Genomic DNA, 19,833 nt, shown 5'->3' on the forward strand with positions numbered 1-19,833 from the left:
ACAGCAGTATTTCCATGTAAGATTTCAGATTATGATGGTTTTATAAGAATAATGACTGCTGGAATAAATAATTTTTGAGTAAAATTCTTATTAGTTTCTTTGAAGATTTATAAAGTACTTACCATCATAAATTTTCATGAATGCAGTATTTATACATACATATGTATTTTTTTATTTATTTCAGAGAGGGAGAGCTAGAAACATCAGTGATGAGAGAGAATCATTGATTGACTGCCTGCTGCATGCCCCACACTGGAGATCGAGCCTGCAACCGCGCATGTGTCCTGACCGGGAATCAAACTGGTTCATAGGCTGACGCTCAATCACTGAGCCACGAATGTAGTATTTATTAAAGCTTTCTTTCTTAATTAAAAATAATGCCAGATAAACAATTATTACTTAAGTCTATCATTTATTTAGGAATAAGTTTTACACATTAGGATAAAGTAGTAAAGAAGTTAACGTAGAGCCTAATGCTTTTCAATCATCCATTTTTTATATTATAGTAGCCATGAGAACTAGCCACTAGAATTACACCTGAGAGTAATATCAGGGAGAAAGGCTCTGATCTTTTATTACCTCATTCAGAATGATATGCCCTGGCTAAATCTTATCTCATACTACAAAAACCTCCTGCATATGGATGATTGCCTTTACAATGCCTAGCACCAAAACCATGACCCCGACTGCCATCTTTAAAAGTCTGACATCCTGCCATCTGAATATAAATACAGATTAAAGTCCTGGTATTAAATAAATGGCAGTTCACAAAGAAAAAGAGAAGAAATGGCAGTTCAAGAAAAAAATCTCTATTGTGAACTGGCATAGTATTTTCACTTAGTGTTAGAAAAATGAAAACACATTTCTCTACAAAAATCGGACCCAGGTTAGAAAAATTTTATGGAGCCAAATAATGACTTTAAGAGTCTATTTGCAGTAAAGGCAGCAGTGGCAGCTGATTGGCCCATATGCCACACACATATGCAAGCAAGTGCAGATAAGCAGAACACACAAGCACTGCTCACAAGTACTTCAGAGCAAACGAACAGTTTTTCCAGTTACTGTCAAGAAGTCATCATCAGCCAAGGCACGCAATGCTTCTTCAAACATATCTTTGGTAATTGCCTTTGGGAAAAAGGAGAAACAAATATTTTACACATATCAAGTACTCCTTTACCTGTTACAGAGATACAATGCTTTCAATGTTAAAGAACCACCAGTCTTTTTCTTTTTGGTGGTTATATACATTTCTCTGTCCCAACTCAGGAGTGGCAAACATTTCATGTAAAAAGCCAGATGATAAATACCACAGACTTGGCATCTGTCATTAACTACTCAACTGTGCCCCCAACTACCAATGCAGCCACAGATAATACTAAGTGAAGGGAAATTATGATAGCAGACAAAGGGCTGGTTTTGGCCATCAGAGTTCTTTTCACTAAGCAACTCAATTTTACTTATTCACAGAAGGGCACCTGAGTATTTCATCCCCAAAACAAATTTATCTGATAAATTTGATAGTTACTACTACTTAAAATAGCAAAAAACCGCAAACATCCTGAATGTGCAACAACTGATTAAGTAAATGATGAAATATGCATACAAAAGAATGATACCAACCAGTACGATTAATATTATGAAATCTATTTGCCTTCACGGATGGTGTTTATGTTAATTTGTTATTTAAAAGAAACAGCAAGTTACAAAGCAGCATAAATATAATCAACTATGTTTTTTCAAAGAAAAGACCACATGTGAATATATACACATAGGTAAGTTATAAAAGCAGCAAATAAAATTTTAATTGTGATTATTTCTTGATGAAGGGTTTATGGGTGATATTACTTTTCTCCATTATCCTTAACATTTACTACTCAATAAATGAAGAAAAAGATTAGAAAAAAACCTGAAAGCCAATAATAAGAGAAAAAACTCTATTACACATAAAATACATATGAACACTTACAATGTCAGATTGTCCTCGAATATCTTCAAAAAGTTGCTGGTATTTTAGAGCTGGCGTTTTCCCTTTAGATAAAATAAGTTTTCTCAATGCTTCAGCTAACTCTTCTTTCCGTTTACGAGAGGTGGCACTCATTCCTAATTTAAAAGAAATTAATGAAAATATTTCTTCTATAAGAAAGTGAAATGTCTCCAATTTCCATTAAGGTTAGGGATAGTGGCTGAATGCTAAAATAATATCAATTACATTTAACAGCAATTACATAATTTTCATGTGCTTTTATGTTTAATGCAAATAACAAACCTGTAGTAAGAATAGATATGTCCACAATGCCGGTGCGGGGGTCAGTGGCAGACTGCTTTAGAGCCTCGCGATGCAGGCGCTTTGCCTCTTCCACATCAATTGCTTCAACTTTGCTTGAAAACCGTACTTTAGCATGGGCTTCTGCTAAGCGAATCAAAGATTCCAGCTGTCGAGGGTATGCAGAGACCATTCCTCGGCTACTACCAATCTTCCTCATGTCTACATAAGCCTAGTGTAGACAGAAAAAAAAAAAAGCCAAAATTCCTTGTTAACAATAACCTTAGTTTTGTGGTTGAACTTCAAACATTTAGGATTCTATTAAATAAACAAAACTACTGCCAGGCTGCCATGTGCAGGTACTGAAGGGAATGAAAATTGAGATCAAGCTTTGTGCCTCAAAGCCAAGAAGGTGGTATCCGATGTGATTTTGGAGAATGGTAGTGAAAGTACGTGAGGCCCAGGACCCAAAGGACTAAGGGGCAGGCTGCAGTCAGAGCAGAAGACAATCAGGATGCCTATCTGTAAATGCTCCTCAGGCACTGACTCCAAATTGTATCCTCGCTGAGGACCCATTTAATAAGGCACACAAAAGAATACTGACATGTTACAAAGGTTAAGTTGTAGTAAACTTATATATATAGATGACATAGTTTTATTTCTTTTTGAGCAACCGTCAAGAATACAAATGGGCCCTAGCTGGTTTGGCTCAGTGGATAGAGCATCAACCTACGGACAGAAGGGTCCCAGGTTTGATTCCAGTCAAGGGCATGTACTGGTTGCGGCTTGATGCCCAGGCCTGAGGCAACCAATCGATGTGTCTCTGTCTCTCCCCCTCCTTTCCACTATCTCTAAAAATCAATGGAAAAATATCCTCTGGTGAGGATTAACAACAACAACAAACAAGAATAATACATATGGAAATTTAATATTATCTGCAACTTCTGAATAGTTTGGGAGCTTCATTAGGATGTACAGCCCATAAAAATCCTCTTCCTATGACAATGTTTGAATAACCTAATGTGTCATCATGCACTGCTGCCTATGTAAGCGATACTGAAAAGTGAATATAAAATATTTTATTTTATTTTTTAAAATATATTTTATTGATTTTTTACAGAGAGGAAGAGAGAGGAAGAAAGAGTTAGAAACATCGATGAGAGAGAAACATCGTCAGCTGCCTCTTGCACACCCCCTACTGGGGATGTGCCCGCAACCAAGGTACATGCCCTTGACCGGAATCGAACCTGGGACCCTTGAGTCTGCAGGCCGACGCTCTATCCACTGAGTCAAACCGGTTTCGGCATAAAATATTTTATTTTTTAGAAATAAGAAAATGGAAGCTCAGAGAAACTGGATTACTTGTCCAGAGTTACAAAGTCACTAAGTAGAATGACCTATACTTCAACTCCTATATTCTGATCTTAAATCCACTATACTTAGTATTTAAATGTAAGAAGTGTGTACAACCTATATAAATTAACCCTCTTTTTACATTTGAAAAAATCATTTTGCAACAAAGGAGAAAAAAATAGTTGTAGAGAGACATTTTTTTCAGGCTTTAAACATGGACATGTGTTACCTCGATGAGAGCTTGGCTGGCTTCCTGGCTTAGCCGAGGCATGACCATGCTGTGAGCGTAAGCAATGTAATCCTTTAGCACTGCCATGTCCATGAACTCCTCCTCCATTTGTTCCTCACTCTGGTAGTAAAGAGCGACAAGGTGGTGAGCCAGACGCCTGTCGTAGGCTTCATCCTGAGGGTCCAGCATGAGGAAGATCAAATCAAACCTGAGAAAATATTGTAAAAGCAATGTGTTCATAGTTGGGACACCAATATACCTGTAAGCATAATTTAAAAATTGCTCCTGGGCCACCTAGGCATGTACAGTGAACATGGCATTTACTCAGGCTTGCTGAGGATTCTCCCCAAGCCCCTTCTATCCAGGTTGCCTACCGAGCCTTCAGATCAATCCAATTCATCCTGCTCTGTTCCCATCCAAGTGACTGTTCTCCTGGCCAGAAACAGCTGATTCAAAGAATTATGGTTTCCCTGAGGGAAATGTTACTATAATTTTAAAGTCTGGAATCTATAATAATAAAAGCCTAATATGCCAATTAGACCGGATGTCCAAGCCAGGCTGCTAGGGCTGAGGCAGCGGCCGCAGCTGTGAGGGACAAGCCTCTTGCACGAATGTCATGCATCGGGCCTCTAGCAGACAAATAAAAATACATTCAACTGCTTAGGGAAAAAATAACTATTTGGTCAAAAAGTCAAAAATACAAAATAATTTTATGAATATTTGTAGTAGTGGATTAAACAAAAGTGGGGATTATATGATTATGCTTTAAAATATTTAACTTTTCAGAACCTTATCTACCACGTGTAGACAGAGTATAGTGGTTGATTCTCAATAGTGGCTTTAGGACTGAGATAATAAGAGTAGTGAGTGAAGGGCTTCTGAAATAGGTGCCAAGGTGAAATGTCCTAATTGCTTCAAAAATCAAATGAATATGGAGTGGACCAGTAGTTTTATTGCTAGCTTTACCCAGTGGCCAGATAAGCTTCTATTGAACGAGTACAAAAACCATTTTACATAAATGTTAAAGGCACGGTTTAAAATTAAATACCCATTGCATTTTGAAGTTATTTATTACATGTTCTTACAAGCTAGTATCTTTTTAAAGAATTCTCATGATTGGCCACAAGCCTTAGAACAGAAAACACGAGCATTCTCGTGATCCGTCCGCAATGTGTTAAGGTGCTGCCCATAGCTGAGTAGAAAAACAGTCCTTGCCATGAAAACCCTTCACCAACCAAATTTGAAAACTTCTGCATTCAAGAGTTTGTGATATTAACAGTTGTTGATTAGTATTTCCTTTCCTTAACCCCACTCTGAAAATTCTACAAATAAGTAAAGACCAAACATCTCTATTAAATAAAAACGTTTTCATACCTTGATAATAACGTGTGAGGTAGCTGGATATTTTCAATGGTAGTTTTTTTAGGATTCCATTGAGACTCAATAGGATTTGCTGCTGCCAGGATAGAAGTGCGTGCATTAAGCTGACAAATAATCCCAGCCTATCAGAGAAAACAGCGCAGTTAGATGTCTCACCTGAATGATGGCTGGAACTGTGCGAGACATCTTTGCCTGGCATGGCCTCTACCCTGTCTCCAATGTCACCAAGAGCCACGCCACCTTGTTGTCCCACTGGGGACAATACCCTGTCCTTGGATTCATGTCAAGGACTGAGTTTTAGATAACTGTATATGCTATAACTGCATCTCTCTCAGAAACTAAACCTCTTGCATGAGCTTTAGGACAAAATCATTAATGAGTTAGTACAGCAAAAAGAAGGAAAGAGGATCCTGTAAAAAATACTCAAGAGATTTAGCTGCAATCTAATAGTAAAAGTATTTACCAGTGTCCCAGAGTTTAGAACCAAGAACACTGCAGTTCCACAGATGCTTTATTCCAAGTGTCTACACATTTCAAATGTGTCCACATTTATGGGTGGAGAATGTGACGCACCTTTGCAATGGAAAGGGTCTGCTGTTCCATGACTTCATGCAATACTGATCTTGTACTTTCATTCATCTTGTCAAACTCATCAATACAGCAGATACCATTATCACTGAGGACAAGGGCACCAGTCTGCAGCACAAGCTGCCTCGTCTCGGGGTCTTTCATTACATACGCAGTGAGACCGACAGCACTGGAACCCTTTCCGGATGTGTACTGGCCCCTGGGGACCAGGTTGTACACATACTGCAGTAGCTGGGACTTGCTGGTCCCAGGATCACCGCACAGCAGAATGTTGATCTCAGCACGAAATTTGCCCCTTCCTGTGTGACTAAAATCCTTTCTTGTTCCACCAAAGAGCTGAAGCAAGATCCCCTAAACAAAGAAACATGTGTCAACACTCATTTACTATAGAATAACTGAGATATAGTTCAAATGTTAGAGGTACTTTTCTACTCTATGAATTATAATTAAGAAATTTAAATAAAGGTATAGAAAAATGAACGTGACACTGCTTCAAGTTATCACTAACCAATTTATACATTAGCACAACCATGTCAGAATGGTGGTCGTGTAAATCCCTCTTCTGACTGTGTGCCTTTTCTTTCTTTTTTTAAAAAAGATATTTTTATTGATTTCACAGAGAAAGGGAGAGGGAGATAGAAATATCAATGATGAGAATCATTGGTCGGCTGCCTCCTGCACGCCCCACACTGGGGATTGAGCCCGCAACCTGGGCATGTGCTCTGACTGGGAATAGAACCGTGACCTTCTAGTTCTTAGGTTGATGCTCAACCACTGAGCCACGCCAAGCTGGGCATGTGTGCCTTTTCTTAGATATGGTAACATGTAAGTTTGGTGTAGAGCAAGCATGTCAAACTCAAAGGCTAATACGGTTCAAATAAATGAGGCATGCCACCTGAGGGCTGCGAGTTTGACATGCTTGGTGTGGAGATAAAGAAATGGACGATGATGGTGTGATTCTCCTCAACCTATATCCAGGTCAGGTTGTGAGCTCCTTGCTCTGCCCAATAGGCAGTAGCTCTTATTCTTTATGGTGGGGAGGGGTGGTGGCCATGGGGGAAGAAGAGATGGATGTTTACACTAAACATGTCAAACGCGCGGCTGGCATGTTTGACATGTTTGGTTTACACTATTTGATCACAAAGAACTTTCAACCACAAATTAAAAATCCACCATCACTGCCCTGGCCGACGTGGCTCAGGTGAGCATCATCCCCATGTACCAAAAGACTGCTGGTTTGATTCCCAGTCAGGGCACATGCCTAGGTTGTGGGCTTGATCCCTGGTAGGGGGCATGAAAGAGGCAGTCAATCGCTGTTCTGCTCTCATATTATTTCTCTCTCTTTCCCTCTCATTTATCTAAGTATCAATAAAATATATATATATATATATATATATATATATATATATATATATGTATATTTTAAAACTCCATTGTTACCTTCTTTATATCTTCATGTTCATAAATGCTTGGTGCCAAGGCTGAAGCAAGTCTTTCATAAATGTCTGGTTTTCTGGAAAGTTCCTTAAGCAATTCCACACGCTTTTCTGAAAAAAGCTTCTGCTCTGCTTCTTCATCAAGGCCATGCAGACGTTTTGCATCAGTTTTTCGATAATGAATGACATCAATGTGGGTTTTGTAGACAGACTTCACATTACTCACTCTTGGATTGACTCGAATAGGCACAGCTCGATAGATGCCTGAGGGCACAACCACGAGACATACATACTTTTACCTTCCACTAATGGGCTCAGTTAAGCAGTGCAGACAACGGGCAGCACGGAGAGCTGACAGCTGGCACTGGCTTCCCAGCACACTGCCTTCATGGGCCTCCCTGGGTGTAGGTTCAGGGTTACACTGTAAAGTTCTCCGCCAAAGGGGACAGGATCAAGTTGGAAAGAACACAGGTTTCTGAAAATGGGTTTCATCTGTGACCACTTATTAGCAGTGACCTTGGGCACCTATAAGAGCATAACTACACTACATATAATCATTCTTACGTTTAAATGAAATTACTTTGTTTCTACGACAATGCTTGGCTCATGGCTGTGTTCAATAAATACCAGCAGTATTTTCATTTCCCTTAAGTGGACAATCTGCTTAGTAATTATTTGATCAGAACTAAATACTAAAATCCTGTACCAATAACTTGGAAAGGAAGCTCAAGTCTTCTAAAAATCACTTAAAAATTATTTCAAACAATAAGACAATCTACTGAGTAAAATGTGAAAAAACTATTTAGAAAAAATGACTGTATTTTGTTAACAGGACATATTTCTAGATGAATGGTTGTGCCCCAGCCTGCTTGCTAAAGAATACAAATTAAGAACATTAAAAGAACTAGATGAACAATCAACTCTTCAACCATATTAGTTCATCCATTGTCCAAGAACAAAAATTTCCCTAATCTGATGTTTATCTTTTCAAAATTTCAAACTAAAATCCTTGAACTCCAGGACAACTTACTTTCTTGCTGCTTTTTGAGGAGAAAATATCTAATCTCTCCCTCACAGCTTTCACAACAAAGATCACCTGTCCTTTGTTTATTTAACAGGTCAATGTTATTCTTTTTAAAACATACAAATCAGTTTATATGTAACAGTCTTAGAATACACACTACTTTTCACACAAAGACAGATTAGGGATGGATGACTATGTTTATTATGTTTACTAGAGGCCCAGCGCACAAAATTCGGCCTCAGCCTGGCTTGTACCCTTTCCAATCCAGGACCCCTCAGGGATGTCCAACGGCCTCTTGCAATCCGGGACCGCTGGCCCCTAACCGCTCGCCTACCTGCCTGATTGCCCCTAACTGCTCCCCTGCTGGCCTGATCACCCCTAACCTGGGATCCAGGACTCCCTCCTCCAGCCGGTTGCAGGCACCCAGGACTTGGGTTTCCCTCTCTCTGGCCGGCTGCAGCCGCAGGGAACCGTGGGCAGTTGGCTTCGCCTAGGCCACAGCTGCAGGCGCCCGGGACTGCAGGGCGGGCGGCTTGTCACTCTCCCGGGCCACAGCCCCAGATGTTGGCGCCTGGGACTGCAGGGTGTGTGGCTTGTCTCTCTCCTGGGCCGCAGCCTGGCTGGTCCCCATTCCTCTCCCCAGTGTTGAGTATCTGAGCCGTTATGGCGTGACAACCATTTGCATGTTAGCTCTTTATTATATAGGATGTTTACTATGTTTAAAGTGATTTCGTTATCTTTATTGATGCCTATAATTATTCATCTTCACAGAACAGCAATGATAATACTTATTTTACATGTCAACAGCATTTTCCACAGCCTGTTCCTCTCAAGTACTTTAACGTGTATCATCACATTAATTCCAATTTCCAATTTAAAATACTGGAGTCTAGTTGGTGTGGCTCAGTGGTTGAGCATCAACCTATGAACCAGGAGGTCATGGTTCGATTCCTGTCAGTGTACATGTCCGGGTTGTGGGCTTGCTCCCTAGAAGGGGGCGTGCAGGAGGCAGCCAATCAATGATTCTCTCTCATCACTGATGTTTCTATCTCTCTTTCCCTCTCCCTTCCTCTCTGAAATCAATAAAAATATATTAAAAACATATTGGATTACATACTTGATAAAGTAATATGCTTTTATTAACATAAAAGTATCTATTAATAAAATATAATATCAAAGGTTTCAGAGCAGTAGGGGGCAGAACTAGGATTAACTATCCTTTTCACTAAAGATGACACATTCGCCGAAACCGGTTTGGCTCAGTGGATAGAGCATCGGCCTGCGGACTCAACGGTCCCAGGTTCGATTCCGGTCAAGGGCATGTACCTTGGTTGCGGGCACATCCCCAGTAGGGGGTGTGCAAGAGGCAGCTGATCGATGTTTCTCTCTCATCGATGTTTCTAACTCTCTATCCCTCTCTCTTCCTCTCTGTAAAAAATCAATAAAATACATTAAAAAAAAAAAGATGACACATTCTTTCAATTTTTAACTTAAGTTATTAAGATTGCTAGTGGCAACTGCTAAACTTCGTACTGGAGAAGACACAGGATAAGTCCAGACTCATTGAATGGAACAGATGGACTGACTGCCCAGGATCCTTAGCTGCTCCTTGGATGCAATTTCCACACTGCTTTCACTCAAGAACTATGCCTGCCATAAACACAACTACCCCCCCACCCCCGAGAAGCCAAGTGCACACACTGCTATGAAGCATCAAAAGAAACTGACATATTCATGTGGTGCAGTGGAAAGAGTACTCTCTCGGCAATAATAGAGCATGAGTCCTAGTTCCACAAATTACTGTAGAATTTTAGCTACATTGATCAATACTTCCCTGAATCTCAGCTTCCTCATCTCTAAAAATACCATAATGTAACTCCCAGAATGGAAGCAGGGTGCTCTGATCCATTTTTTTTTAATAATAAATGTTAACCCTTAACTTTGCATTTAGGAAATAAATAGATTTAAAATTCCAGAGTTGGTGAGACCTACTTCCTGGAGCTGCTGGCATAGCTCAAATCTTGGCAGTGTCTGAAGTTGTTTTCTCAACACTATCATTCAAGATACACACAGAGCTCTGGGTTACTGCAACAGCAAGAAGCAAGTGACTGTAAGGACAATGCACTGATATGTACTGTCCTGCCAGGTTAGGAAGAAAGTGACTAAAGCAGGACAGCCCATCTCAGATCTGAATGACAGCTGGAGGCAGGACCAAGCCCCATGCCAATTCATGACCAAGTGTAAGGACTGACCAAAAAGTGTGATTATAAAAGACAGACAGCCCTGGCAGAGTGGCTTAATTGGCTGGGCGTTTTCCTGTGCACCAAAAGATTGCTGGCTTGATTCCCGGTAAAAACATATGCCCAGGTTGGAGGCTCAATCTGTGCAGGAGGCAGCCAATCGATGATATTTCTCTCCTCCCCTCCCCCTCTAAAAACAAATCAATTGAGCCCTGGCTGTTGTGGCTAAGTGATTAGAGCCATCAGTTCTTGCACCAAAGGGGTCTCGGGTTTGATTCCCAATCAATGGCCAATGGCATGTACCTGGGTAGTGGGTCAGTCCCTGCTCCCCCCTTGTTAAGGAAGAGTGCAGGAGGCAACCAATCGATGTGTCTCTCTCACACTGATGTCTTTGTTTTTCTGTCTCCCCTTTCTCTCCTTCCCTCCCACTCTCTCTCTTTCTGAAAAACAATGAAAAAATATCCTCAGGTGAGGATTAACAAAAAACAAATCAATGGAAAAAAAGAAAAAAGGCAAGAGAGGCTTATTGCATTAATACAACCTACATTCTCACCTGTAACATTCACTCTGTCCCCAGGTTGAACCTTGTCAACAAGATCATTGTGAGCAAAAAGGATGACAGTGTGAGGAGTCTGGCCTGCAGGCATATCTTCGGGAGACTCTTGAAGCTTGATCTGAAGAGAGCAGTGAAAACAGAAAGTCAGCAAATGAAGAAAGCATGAGAAAAAGAGCAAGTCTTTGTACCACTTAAGAAAGAACTACTTTTGATGTCCAGAATCTTTACTTTTTAAAAGGCGAAAGATTTATGCGATCTGAAGAGAAACCAGAGCATCAGAATCTTTACTTTTTAAAACATTGTTCTTTATTTTAATCTCTAGGTAGTTAGGTTTTTAAAAAAGCTTTTAATGCGACATGTTATTTACTTAAATTGTTGTAACACAAATCAGCGAGCTGGACAAGATGCCTTAATGAGCCAATTAGTTAGGAGTCATCTTTATTGCATGCAGGTTCAGAGCAGATTACCTCTGTCAAATTCTGAACACCCCAAGGAGGAAGCATTCTCTTTTTATATCTTTTTTAGGTACTTGTGTAAGTTATTTTTACAGACAATTTGCAACCTTGAGTACATATCATATCTAACAAACACCTGTCATATCTATACAGACAACTTGTAACTCTGAGTACATATCTATACAGGCACCTGGCATCAATATCAGCGTATCAGTTAGATGGCTAGCTTGCAAGGTTAGACAATTGAGTTTATCTTTTCTATTCAAGCAAAAAACAAAAACAAAAAAAAAAAACACAGTTATTTTACAGTTTAAAAATAACAGAGTTGACATACAGAATAAGAGACTAAGAATAACAGAGTAGTTCAAACAGCAGTTTTCCAAAGGAGGGATTACTATGCCTCAAAATATTCCCCTATTTGGGGGAATAGGAAGGCAGCAATTTAGGTGACTATTTTTTGCCATTTTAAGGTTTAGTGGGTATCCCTTTGCATAAATGTTTGTCTATATTTCTAATTATATTTTTAGAAGCTACTTCTAGTAGATTTCCTGGGTGGAAAGGCCTTTCTCAAATCAGGTGAGCTCTGGGCAGAGGTTTAAGGATATTAGGGAGGAAGTATGTGCTCTCAATGTAAAGAACAGCAAGTGCAGCCATGGCAGGTGTGGCTCAGTTCATGGAGCATCGTCCCATGCACCAAGAGGTCACCAGTTTGTATGCCCAGGTTGCAGGCTCAATCCTCAGTAGGGGGTGTGCAGGAGGCAGCTGATGGTTGTTTCTCTCTCCTTTCCTTTTTCTAAAATCAATAAAAACATGTTAAAGAAAAAAAAAAAAAAAAGAGCAGCGAGTGCAAAGGTCCTATAGCAGACTTGAGCCTGGTTGATAATCTAGGTGTAAGGAAGTAGTTGAGACACTGTCATCAATGAGGTCTGTGGGTACAAAGGTGTGTTGTGGCTGATGATGAGCCATATAGTCTTGGAGATGAGTTTAAGACATTAGGTTTTATTCTAAGTTTGTTTGGGAGTCTTTGAAGCATTCTACGAATATACACTAAAGCTCTTTGGGAGCAGGGGTTCCACCTTTGTATCTCCAGCTCTTAACACCATGCTGGTGTGAGCTGAGGTACATTTGCTCCAATAATTTGTACCAATATTAGATATAATTTACAACTTAATTTAATCTTCAATTATTTGGTTAGTAATTATTTTTCACATTTGTTAATATTTTTCTTATTGACTCCCAATAAGGGAAATTATCTTTTGTAGTATTTTGAACACATTCTCTTAACATTACAATTATTTAAACACTGCAACAAAATAAAACAAGTCCTTGTGCATACTTTTACACCATTACAATCACAGTAAACAAATAATTTTTCTGCATTTCCCCACTTATTTCTGTCATTTTAAAAACTTCATCTTAAAAATTTCATGATTAGAGAGGTAAAAGGTCAAACTTCTTATACAATAAAATCTGTGAGAACTTTTGAGAAATTTCTCAACCCATTTTTTTTTTACCAGTGGAACACTTGCAAAAATGACAGAATTTAACCAAATAATTTTTACCAATCTTAAATATTTTATATAATCTTATTTAAAACACTAAAAATTTTTTAAATTACTTTATTGATTAAGGTATCACATATTTGTCATCAATCCCCCCCCCCCATTTCCATCCCAAACCCCCCCACACGCATGCCCCCATCCCCCTGTTGTCCGTGATCACTGGTTAGGCTCATATGCAAGCACACAAGTCCTTTGGTTGATCTATCTCCCTTGTCCCCACCCTCCCCTACCTTCCCTCTGAGGTCTGACATTCTGATCAATGCTGTTCTTGTTCTTCAGTCTATATTGTTCATCTTTTCCCCTAGATGAGTGAGCTCATGTGATACTAGGAATACACTTATAGGAACCGAAAATGAGACAAGCAATAATGGTTATGCTAAAACACTAAAAATTTTTTATAATCTTAAATAGTTCCCATAGAAACATCTCGTTATATTTGATTTAATAAATCAAAGAGACTAATTTGATCTGTCGACCATTAAATTTAAGATGTGTATGGTGAAAGAATGCACTCTATCTCTTCTTATAAAGTATTTTATGCCATGAGAATGTGAAATATATAATGAACTGATGATGCTCACTGGCAATAAAGCAGGGACACTGCCATCCCAAAGTGGAAGCCTTAAACGTGCTCCAGGTATCTAGCCCACAACCCTGTAACAAATCCTACAGTGAGAGAGAAGGACTGAAGTAGCTGAACACCTTAGGAAGCAGGGTTTTAAGGCTTCACAGTGGAGAAGTGTTTTAGGCGTTTTGAGGATCCGGATCAAAGCAGAACAAAAAGGCAAAACATGCCAAAGGGAGGGCCACCCAGCGCACCCACGTACCATCTGCTTGTCGGAGAACACAGAGCGGTTGTGGATCAGGGCCATGCTGTGGGTGGTGTGGCAGCGCTCACACACACCGGGCTCGGCGATGCGGCCGCGGTCCATCTCCACCTGGGCTGTGTGGGCGCACACCTGGCACTGGAAGAAGGCCTCCTGCATCTCTGGAATTAGCTGGGATGTTCTGATTACCATGCCACTGATGGCGATGAGTTGGTCGATGTCTGCAAGAAGGAGAGAGAGGTCGGCTTGTCCATTACCCACTGCCCTCAGCTCCGTCAGATGTGGTATCTCCCTGGGCTGGATTCCTGCCAAGGCAGGTCTGGGTCTGCTGTCAAGCACAGAAGATTCCTATCTGGAGGTGCAGAGGTACCTGGTAATGGCTGGGGTAACAGGTAGGCACTGTGGCCAGGGCATGAACTTCTCACTGACTACCTTCAGGTCTGGCCTAGAATGCCCATCCTGTGTCCAGTCTGCCTTCCTCTCAACCCCAATGAACCTCTGGCTCTTTCTTCCTGAGTCCCCTATCCAATAGGCATCTGACCACCTTTTTTCTCAGCTGCCTCCTGTCTGGCTCCACTTTCGAGTTTCAGATGAGAAACTACGCTTTTGCCTATTTTGTCCCACGGCCTTCCTCTCACTCATTGTGCCACATAGTCCTGCTGCCTCAGTGTATGTACAAAGCATGGACTCGAGAGCCACCTGGCCTGGACCTTGGGGACACATATACCTCATAGAGTTGTTGAGGATTAAGAGTCAGTTTATATAATACAAGCCTAAAGAACAGTACCCGACAGAGATAAGCACTATATAACTTAGCCAATCTTCATTATATAAGGCCCTCTATAATAGTTACTTCGCACTCTACAATTTGGACCTTCCCCGACTTTTTCCTCAACCAATTCCCACTGCTGGCTCTAAACGAGTTACACTGTCATTTCTAGTCAACCAAACAGTGTAGCCAGCTATTGCTGGCCTTATAGATTGTCTTATCCCTTAAGCACTTCCAACGTCCCCACCAGAATTCCTATCAGAGATGATACGAGGTGCTGATTTCATAAAATAAAAAAATTACAATTCTTCAATAAGTAGTGAAGTCCAACACTTGCTCATGTTTATTGCTGTCTTATTTTCTTTGACTGAAAGTTATGTCTTTTATACTTTTACCTAAAGCAGTGTTCACTAATTGCCAATAACTTTTATACCTCCATCTTTATACATGGCAAATACGTTTGTCCTGTATTTTTACTCTGATGGCCACTGTCCAGCTTAGGATCCGGTTGCCCTATATTGGAGCTACTGTTCGTCTCCTAATGGAACCTCAACATACTTTGCACACTGGACCGACCGTGAACTTCTCAAGAGTGGTCAATCTTTCTCCTCAATGGCTCCCTATAGGCTTTGGAATAAAAATCTCAGTTAAGTTGGAATTCAAAGCTCTTTAGGACCTAAGCTTTCCAACCTCCATGCAAACATTGCCAGCCAAACTCCCTGCTTCCGCCATCACTTACTGTGCACATATAGCTCTTGTTTTGCTTCCTTGTGTCTGGCTATTATCTCTTCTTTCTGCTGTCTAGAGAGAATTCCTTCATGTCTGCCTCCCAAATCCTTGCTATAATCCCAATTTCTATTTCACCGTGAGTTCTTCCCACTTGGGCCCAGTGCTTTCCTTCTCTCCCCGGACTGAGACATCTCCCGCACTGTTCTTCAGTTATTCTACCTCTTCTTTCATTTACTTTCCCAACTAGATTTATTTTTTAAGCTCTAGGGCAGGGATCACATTTGTACTTATTTTCTACAGTGATTCTGAGAAAGCGTAAAATTATAGTATTTGGATAAGTTCACCTTAAGATAGAGAACAATTACATAATCTTTTATATAATTTCAGTTAAGTTAAAAAAGGCTTGGTGGGTTCATAATCATATAGGTTAGCTCAGTGGTTGGCAAACTGCGGCTCGCGAGCCACATGAAGCTCGTGAGCCACCGTTTGCCACTCTGTTGACTAATGAGTTTGCCGATCGCTGACTTAGGGAAAAACACTTAAAAAACATTTTAATAGCCCTGACCGGTTTGGCTCAGTGGATAGAGCGTCGGCCTGCGGACTGAAGGGTCCCGGGTTCGATTCCGGTCAAGGGCATGTACCTTGGTTGTGGGCACATCCCCAGTAGGAGGTGTGCAGGAGGCAGCTGATCGATGTTTCTCTCTCATCGATGTTTCTAACTCTCTATCCCTCTCCCTTCCTCTCTGTAAAAAATCAATAAAATATATTAAAAAAAAAACAAAAAAACATTTTAATAATGTACTAATGTCTTTAACCTGAAGTCAAAACTTCTGGGTAAGGGTAATGCCTTATGCAGTGGTCGGCAAACTCATTAGTCAACAGAGAGGCAAACTGCGGCTCTTTGGCCCTTTGAGTGTGGCTCTTCCACAAAATACCATGGCCTGGGTGAGTCTATTTTAAAGAAGTGGCGTTAGAAGATGTTTAAGTTTAAAAAATTTGGCTCTCAAAAGAAATTTCAATCGTTGTACTGTTGATATTTGGCTCTGCTGACTGATGAGTTTGCTGACCACTGGGTTAGAGCATTGTCCTGATACACTAAGGTTGCGGGTTCCATCTCCAGTCAGAGCATACAAAAGTCAACCAATAAACGCATAAATAACATTTTTTGCTCTCTCTCTAAAATCAATTAAAAAATTACCTTCTGGATTCAGGTTCCTCATATTCTTAGTCTTCAATGGATTGAATGGTCTTACTTGAATCTGATGTTCTAAGATTGAGTCAGGATAACGGTCAAAAAAGATCTCATTGACAGCCATATCAAAAGTTGGGATAACCTCCTATAAAAAATGAGAGGATACCAGGCTGTGTTTGTATTTCCATCTTACGGTTAAACATAAAGCACTTCATATTAGCAAAAGGTAAACACAAAAACACATGGCATAATCCAAAAGCATTATTTTAGTCACACACATACCATGTATAAATCGTGGCTTCACTCAATTATCTTACGTCTGCATGCTCTCATTGGGGTTAAATGTGGTTATATATAAATAGTGCCTTCAGTTTGTACTGGCATATTTTAGGCTCTTACTTAGTAACAAAATGAATTCAAATGTTAAAGGTGTGAAAAGGGCTTATCTTAAAGGAGATTCAACATTGCTTTCTAAAGAAAGTTCTTTTGCCTTGGAGGCATATTCTCTGTTACCACCGAGGAAATTCTGCTATTCAGAAACTCTTAAGATATTCTAGATGTTTATTGTAATTCATCAAGATCAAAGACAAATTCTTACCTGTGGGTAGCAGATGAGCTGTCTGTATAGATTTTTGTCAAATGATTTTATGTGTTCACAGTTTACATTTAAAAATGGCTCTCCAATAACATTAATCTACAAAATCAAATGAACAAGTTATAGTCTGATTATTTTGAAATGCATAATTTGAATTTGTAAGTAAGAATATATAATTACCTCCCCAAGTCGTTGCATGTACAGAGGTTCAGTAATATCTATACCAACATTTTCTTCTTCTTTAGCCAGAGGGTCAATAAAACGCTGAAGAAATCTCTTGATGTGGAGAGAAAAATATTAAGGTTAATGCACTGAGGAATAAGCAAGTATTCAAAATACAAAGTTATGAGTATGTCACTATTACAAAGCAGGAAAATATCAACAATTCTAAGCCGCATAAAAATCTAACAGTAGGGCCTGGCACCAGTGGTTCAGCATCCACCGGTGAACCAGAAGGTCATGGCTCCATCCCCAGTGAGGGTGGGGTGAGGGTGGGATGGGGTGGGGGCGGGCAGGAGGCAGCCCATCCACGATTCTCTCTCCCTCTCCCTTCTTCTCCGAAATTAATTAAAATAAAATCTACTGCTAGGTATTATGGCTACTTAAATATAGGTAATTAACATTTTCCCCCAGCATTTTCAGCCTTAAGAGTATGAATTTGAACACATATAGCTCACCTGAAAATTTTCTTTGCATGTTGCCACATTTACATCTGTTCCCCAGATCACAAGTTTCTGGCCTAGAGACTGCTCACTTGCTACTATATCTTCTGCTGCTGGCTACACAGAAAAATATGACAGAACCACGTTAATGAACCATGTTATGTTCCCAAACCAAGCTATCAGAAGACTGTACTGTGTACTCACCCCATCCGACTGCAAATCCACCTGCAGTCCCTTCCGTGCAGACCCCAGGTCAGGCCTCTGCCTCAGGGGTGTGCCCCTCACACCACTCCTGGGCGTTCCCTCCACTCGAGAGCTGGGAGTGCCATATGTCAGTGGTGAACTAACATCAAAGTCAAGGGGAATAGCTATAAAAACAACATGTGGATGTTTACAATGAAAGTCTGGTAGCATACCGGAAAATACAGCATGTTCTCTGTTGATCTAAGTCATCTAAATGCAACAGCAAACTGGCTGTTTACTGTAACCTCTCCTGGTTAAGATTCTGAGGTCTACTGAATGTTCTATAAAAAGCACCATGGTTAGCCCTGGCCGGGTTGCTCCGTGGATAGAGCGTTGGCCTGCAGAGGGAAAGGTCCCAGGTTCCATTCCGGTGGTCAAGGGCACATGCCTGGGTTGCGGGCTCGGCCCAACGTGCAGGAGGCAGCCAATCAATGATTCCCTCTCATCACTGATGTTTCTACCACTCTCTTCCTCTCCCTTCCTCTCTGAAATCAATAATAATAAAAAAGCACCACTTTCTTTCTCCGCTCACTACGCCCTGACGCGGACCGTCCCACGCGGAAGCTTCGCCCGTCCACGAGCCACAGGACAGCTCAGGTCCAAACACACCTGACGCGGGCATCGGCGGCGGGCTGGAAAACAGCGTGTCCGGGGCGGCGGGGCTCTGCAGGTCAGCTGCGGGCGAGGTGGGCAGTGGCTGCAGCTCTCCCGTGGAGGTCGAGTCCTCGCCTCTGCGTCTCTGCGAGGGCGGGGACCTGGCATCCTCACTTCGAGCTTGTGACAGACAAAACAGAAAAGGTGGCCATCAGTCCTCACGGCGGGCCTTCCCGGATGTGGGCTTCTCTCGGGAAGTCTAATTCCCAACACAGGCCAAACCGAAAGAAGGGAGTGAGGACGGGCATGTTCACCCAGTCGACATGAGAAAAACCCTGGAAAGGGTGGGCGATGGGCGTCCAGCGTTGTCTGCCTCGCGAGAAAGTCTCTGCCCACTGGGACCAGCAGGCCCCGAGCAAAACGCTCGCCGTCCGCATGGCATCCTCCCGGGACCGGAGACAGCGGCCCAGGCCCACGGCCAACGCCTCTCAGAGGTGGCGGGAAAGGGCCGGAGGCGGAGAGCGGAGAGGCGGGGGCGGAGGGGCGCGCGGCCGACCCCACTCGCGGGGGAGACTTACGCGTCTGCGCGGGCGTGGCCCTGCGGCGGCTGCCGCGGCGGCTGGGGGTCGACGCCGGGGACGACATGGCGCTCGGAGTACCTGCGCGACAGACTCGGGGTCACGCCGCGCCCGTTTCTGGTTGCTCTGCCGCCGCACAGACAACCTCGCAGCGCTCTGCGGGGTTCCCGGAAGGAGGCCGCTGCTCCCGACGCACGAGGGTCCCGGCTGCACTCGGCGGGCTGCGCTCCGAGGGCCGCGCTCCCACACCTCACGAGCCCGGCACCAGGTTTCCCGCCGGCCGCGCAGTCGTCACCGCCGTCACCGCTTTCGGCGGCGCCCCACCAATCACAGCGGCGCTTCCGCCTGGCTCCGCCTCGGAGCGGCGCCACTGCGCACCGACAGGGGGGACTGAGCTCCGCGCGCGGCGCCTCGCAGAAGGCGGACGCGGGCCTCGCGCGGTGCCCCCCCTCCTCTCAGATGGTCTGACCCAGAGCCGCGCGGCAGTTTCGCGGGAAATCCGGGAGTCCCCCCAGGCCTTGTCCACCCTGGGGCTGGTCTGCGCTCGGTCGCTGGCTA

At 42.3% G+C, this 19,833-nt stretch overlaps 1 protein-coding gene across 1 annotated transcript; it reads right to left on the reverse strand.

The window, feature by feature from the left end:
• Positions 1 to 267: 267 nt before the first annotated feature.
• MCM4 (minichromosome maintenance complex component 4) lies at positions 268 to 19,617 on the reverse strand. The gene is made up of 16 exons (XM_079796572.1): positions 19,276 to 19,617; positions 18,713 to 18,877; positions 18,065 to 18,228; positions 17,876 to 17,977; positions 17,379 to 17,474; positions 17,202 to 17,297; positions 16,610 to 16,748; positions 13,914 to 14,134; positions 11,067 to 11,187; positions 7,254 to 7,513; positions 5,799 to 6,164; positions 5,220 to 5,347; positions 3,846 to 4,053; positions 2,267 to 2,495; positions 1,967 to 2,100; positions 268 to 1,125 (listed from the first exon to the last, which is right to left on the reverse strand). Exons 1-16 carry the CDS (start codon positions 19,340 to 19,342, stop codon positions 1,033 to 1,035), a joined length of 2,589 nt encoding a protein of 862 aa, XP_079652698.1. The 5' UTR covers positions 19,343 to 19,617; the 3' UTR covers positions 268 to 1,032.
• Positions 19,618 to 19,833: the final 216 nt, after the last annotated feature.

This window comes from Cnephaeus nilssonii (assembly GCF_951640355.1).
Source record: "Cnephaeus nilssonii genome assembly, chromosome: 18".
Classification (NCBI taxonomy): Eukaryota; Metazoa; Chordata; class Mammalia; order Chiroptera; family Vespertilionidae; genus Cnephaeus; species Cnephaeus nilssonii.

Excerpts from the sequence above, each read along its gene's own strand:
- MCM4 (XM_079796572.1), bottom strand. The coding sequence starts at position 19,342 with ATGTCGTCCCCGGCGTCGACCCCCAGCCGCCGCGGCAGCCGCCGCAGG. Across the intron at positions 18,878-19,275 it reads GGCCACGCCCGCGCAGACGC|CTCGAAGTGAGGATGCCAGG; the intron begins GTAAGTCTCCCC and ends GTCTGTCACAAG. Across the intron at positions 17,978-18,064 it reads TGGATTTGCAGTCGGATGGG|CCAGCAGCAGAAGATATAGT; the intron begins GTGAGTACACAG and ends TTTTCTGTGTAG.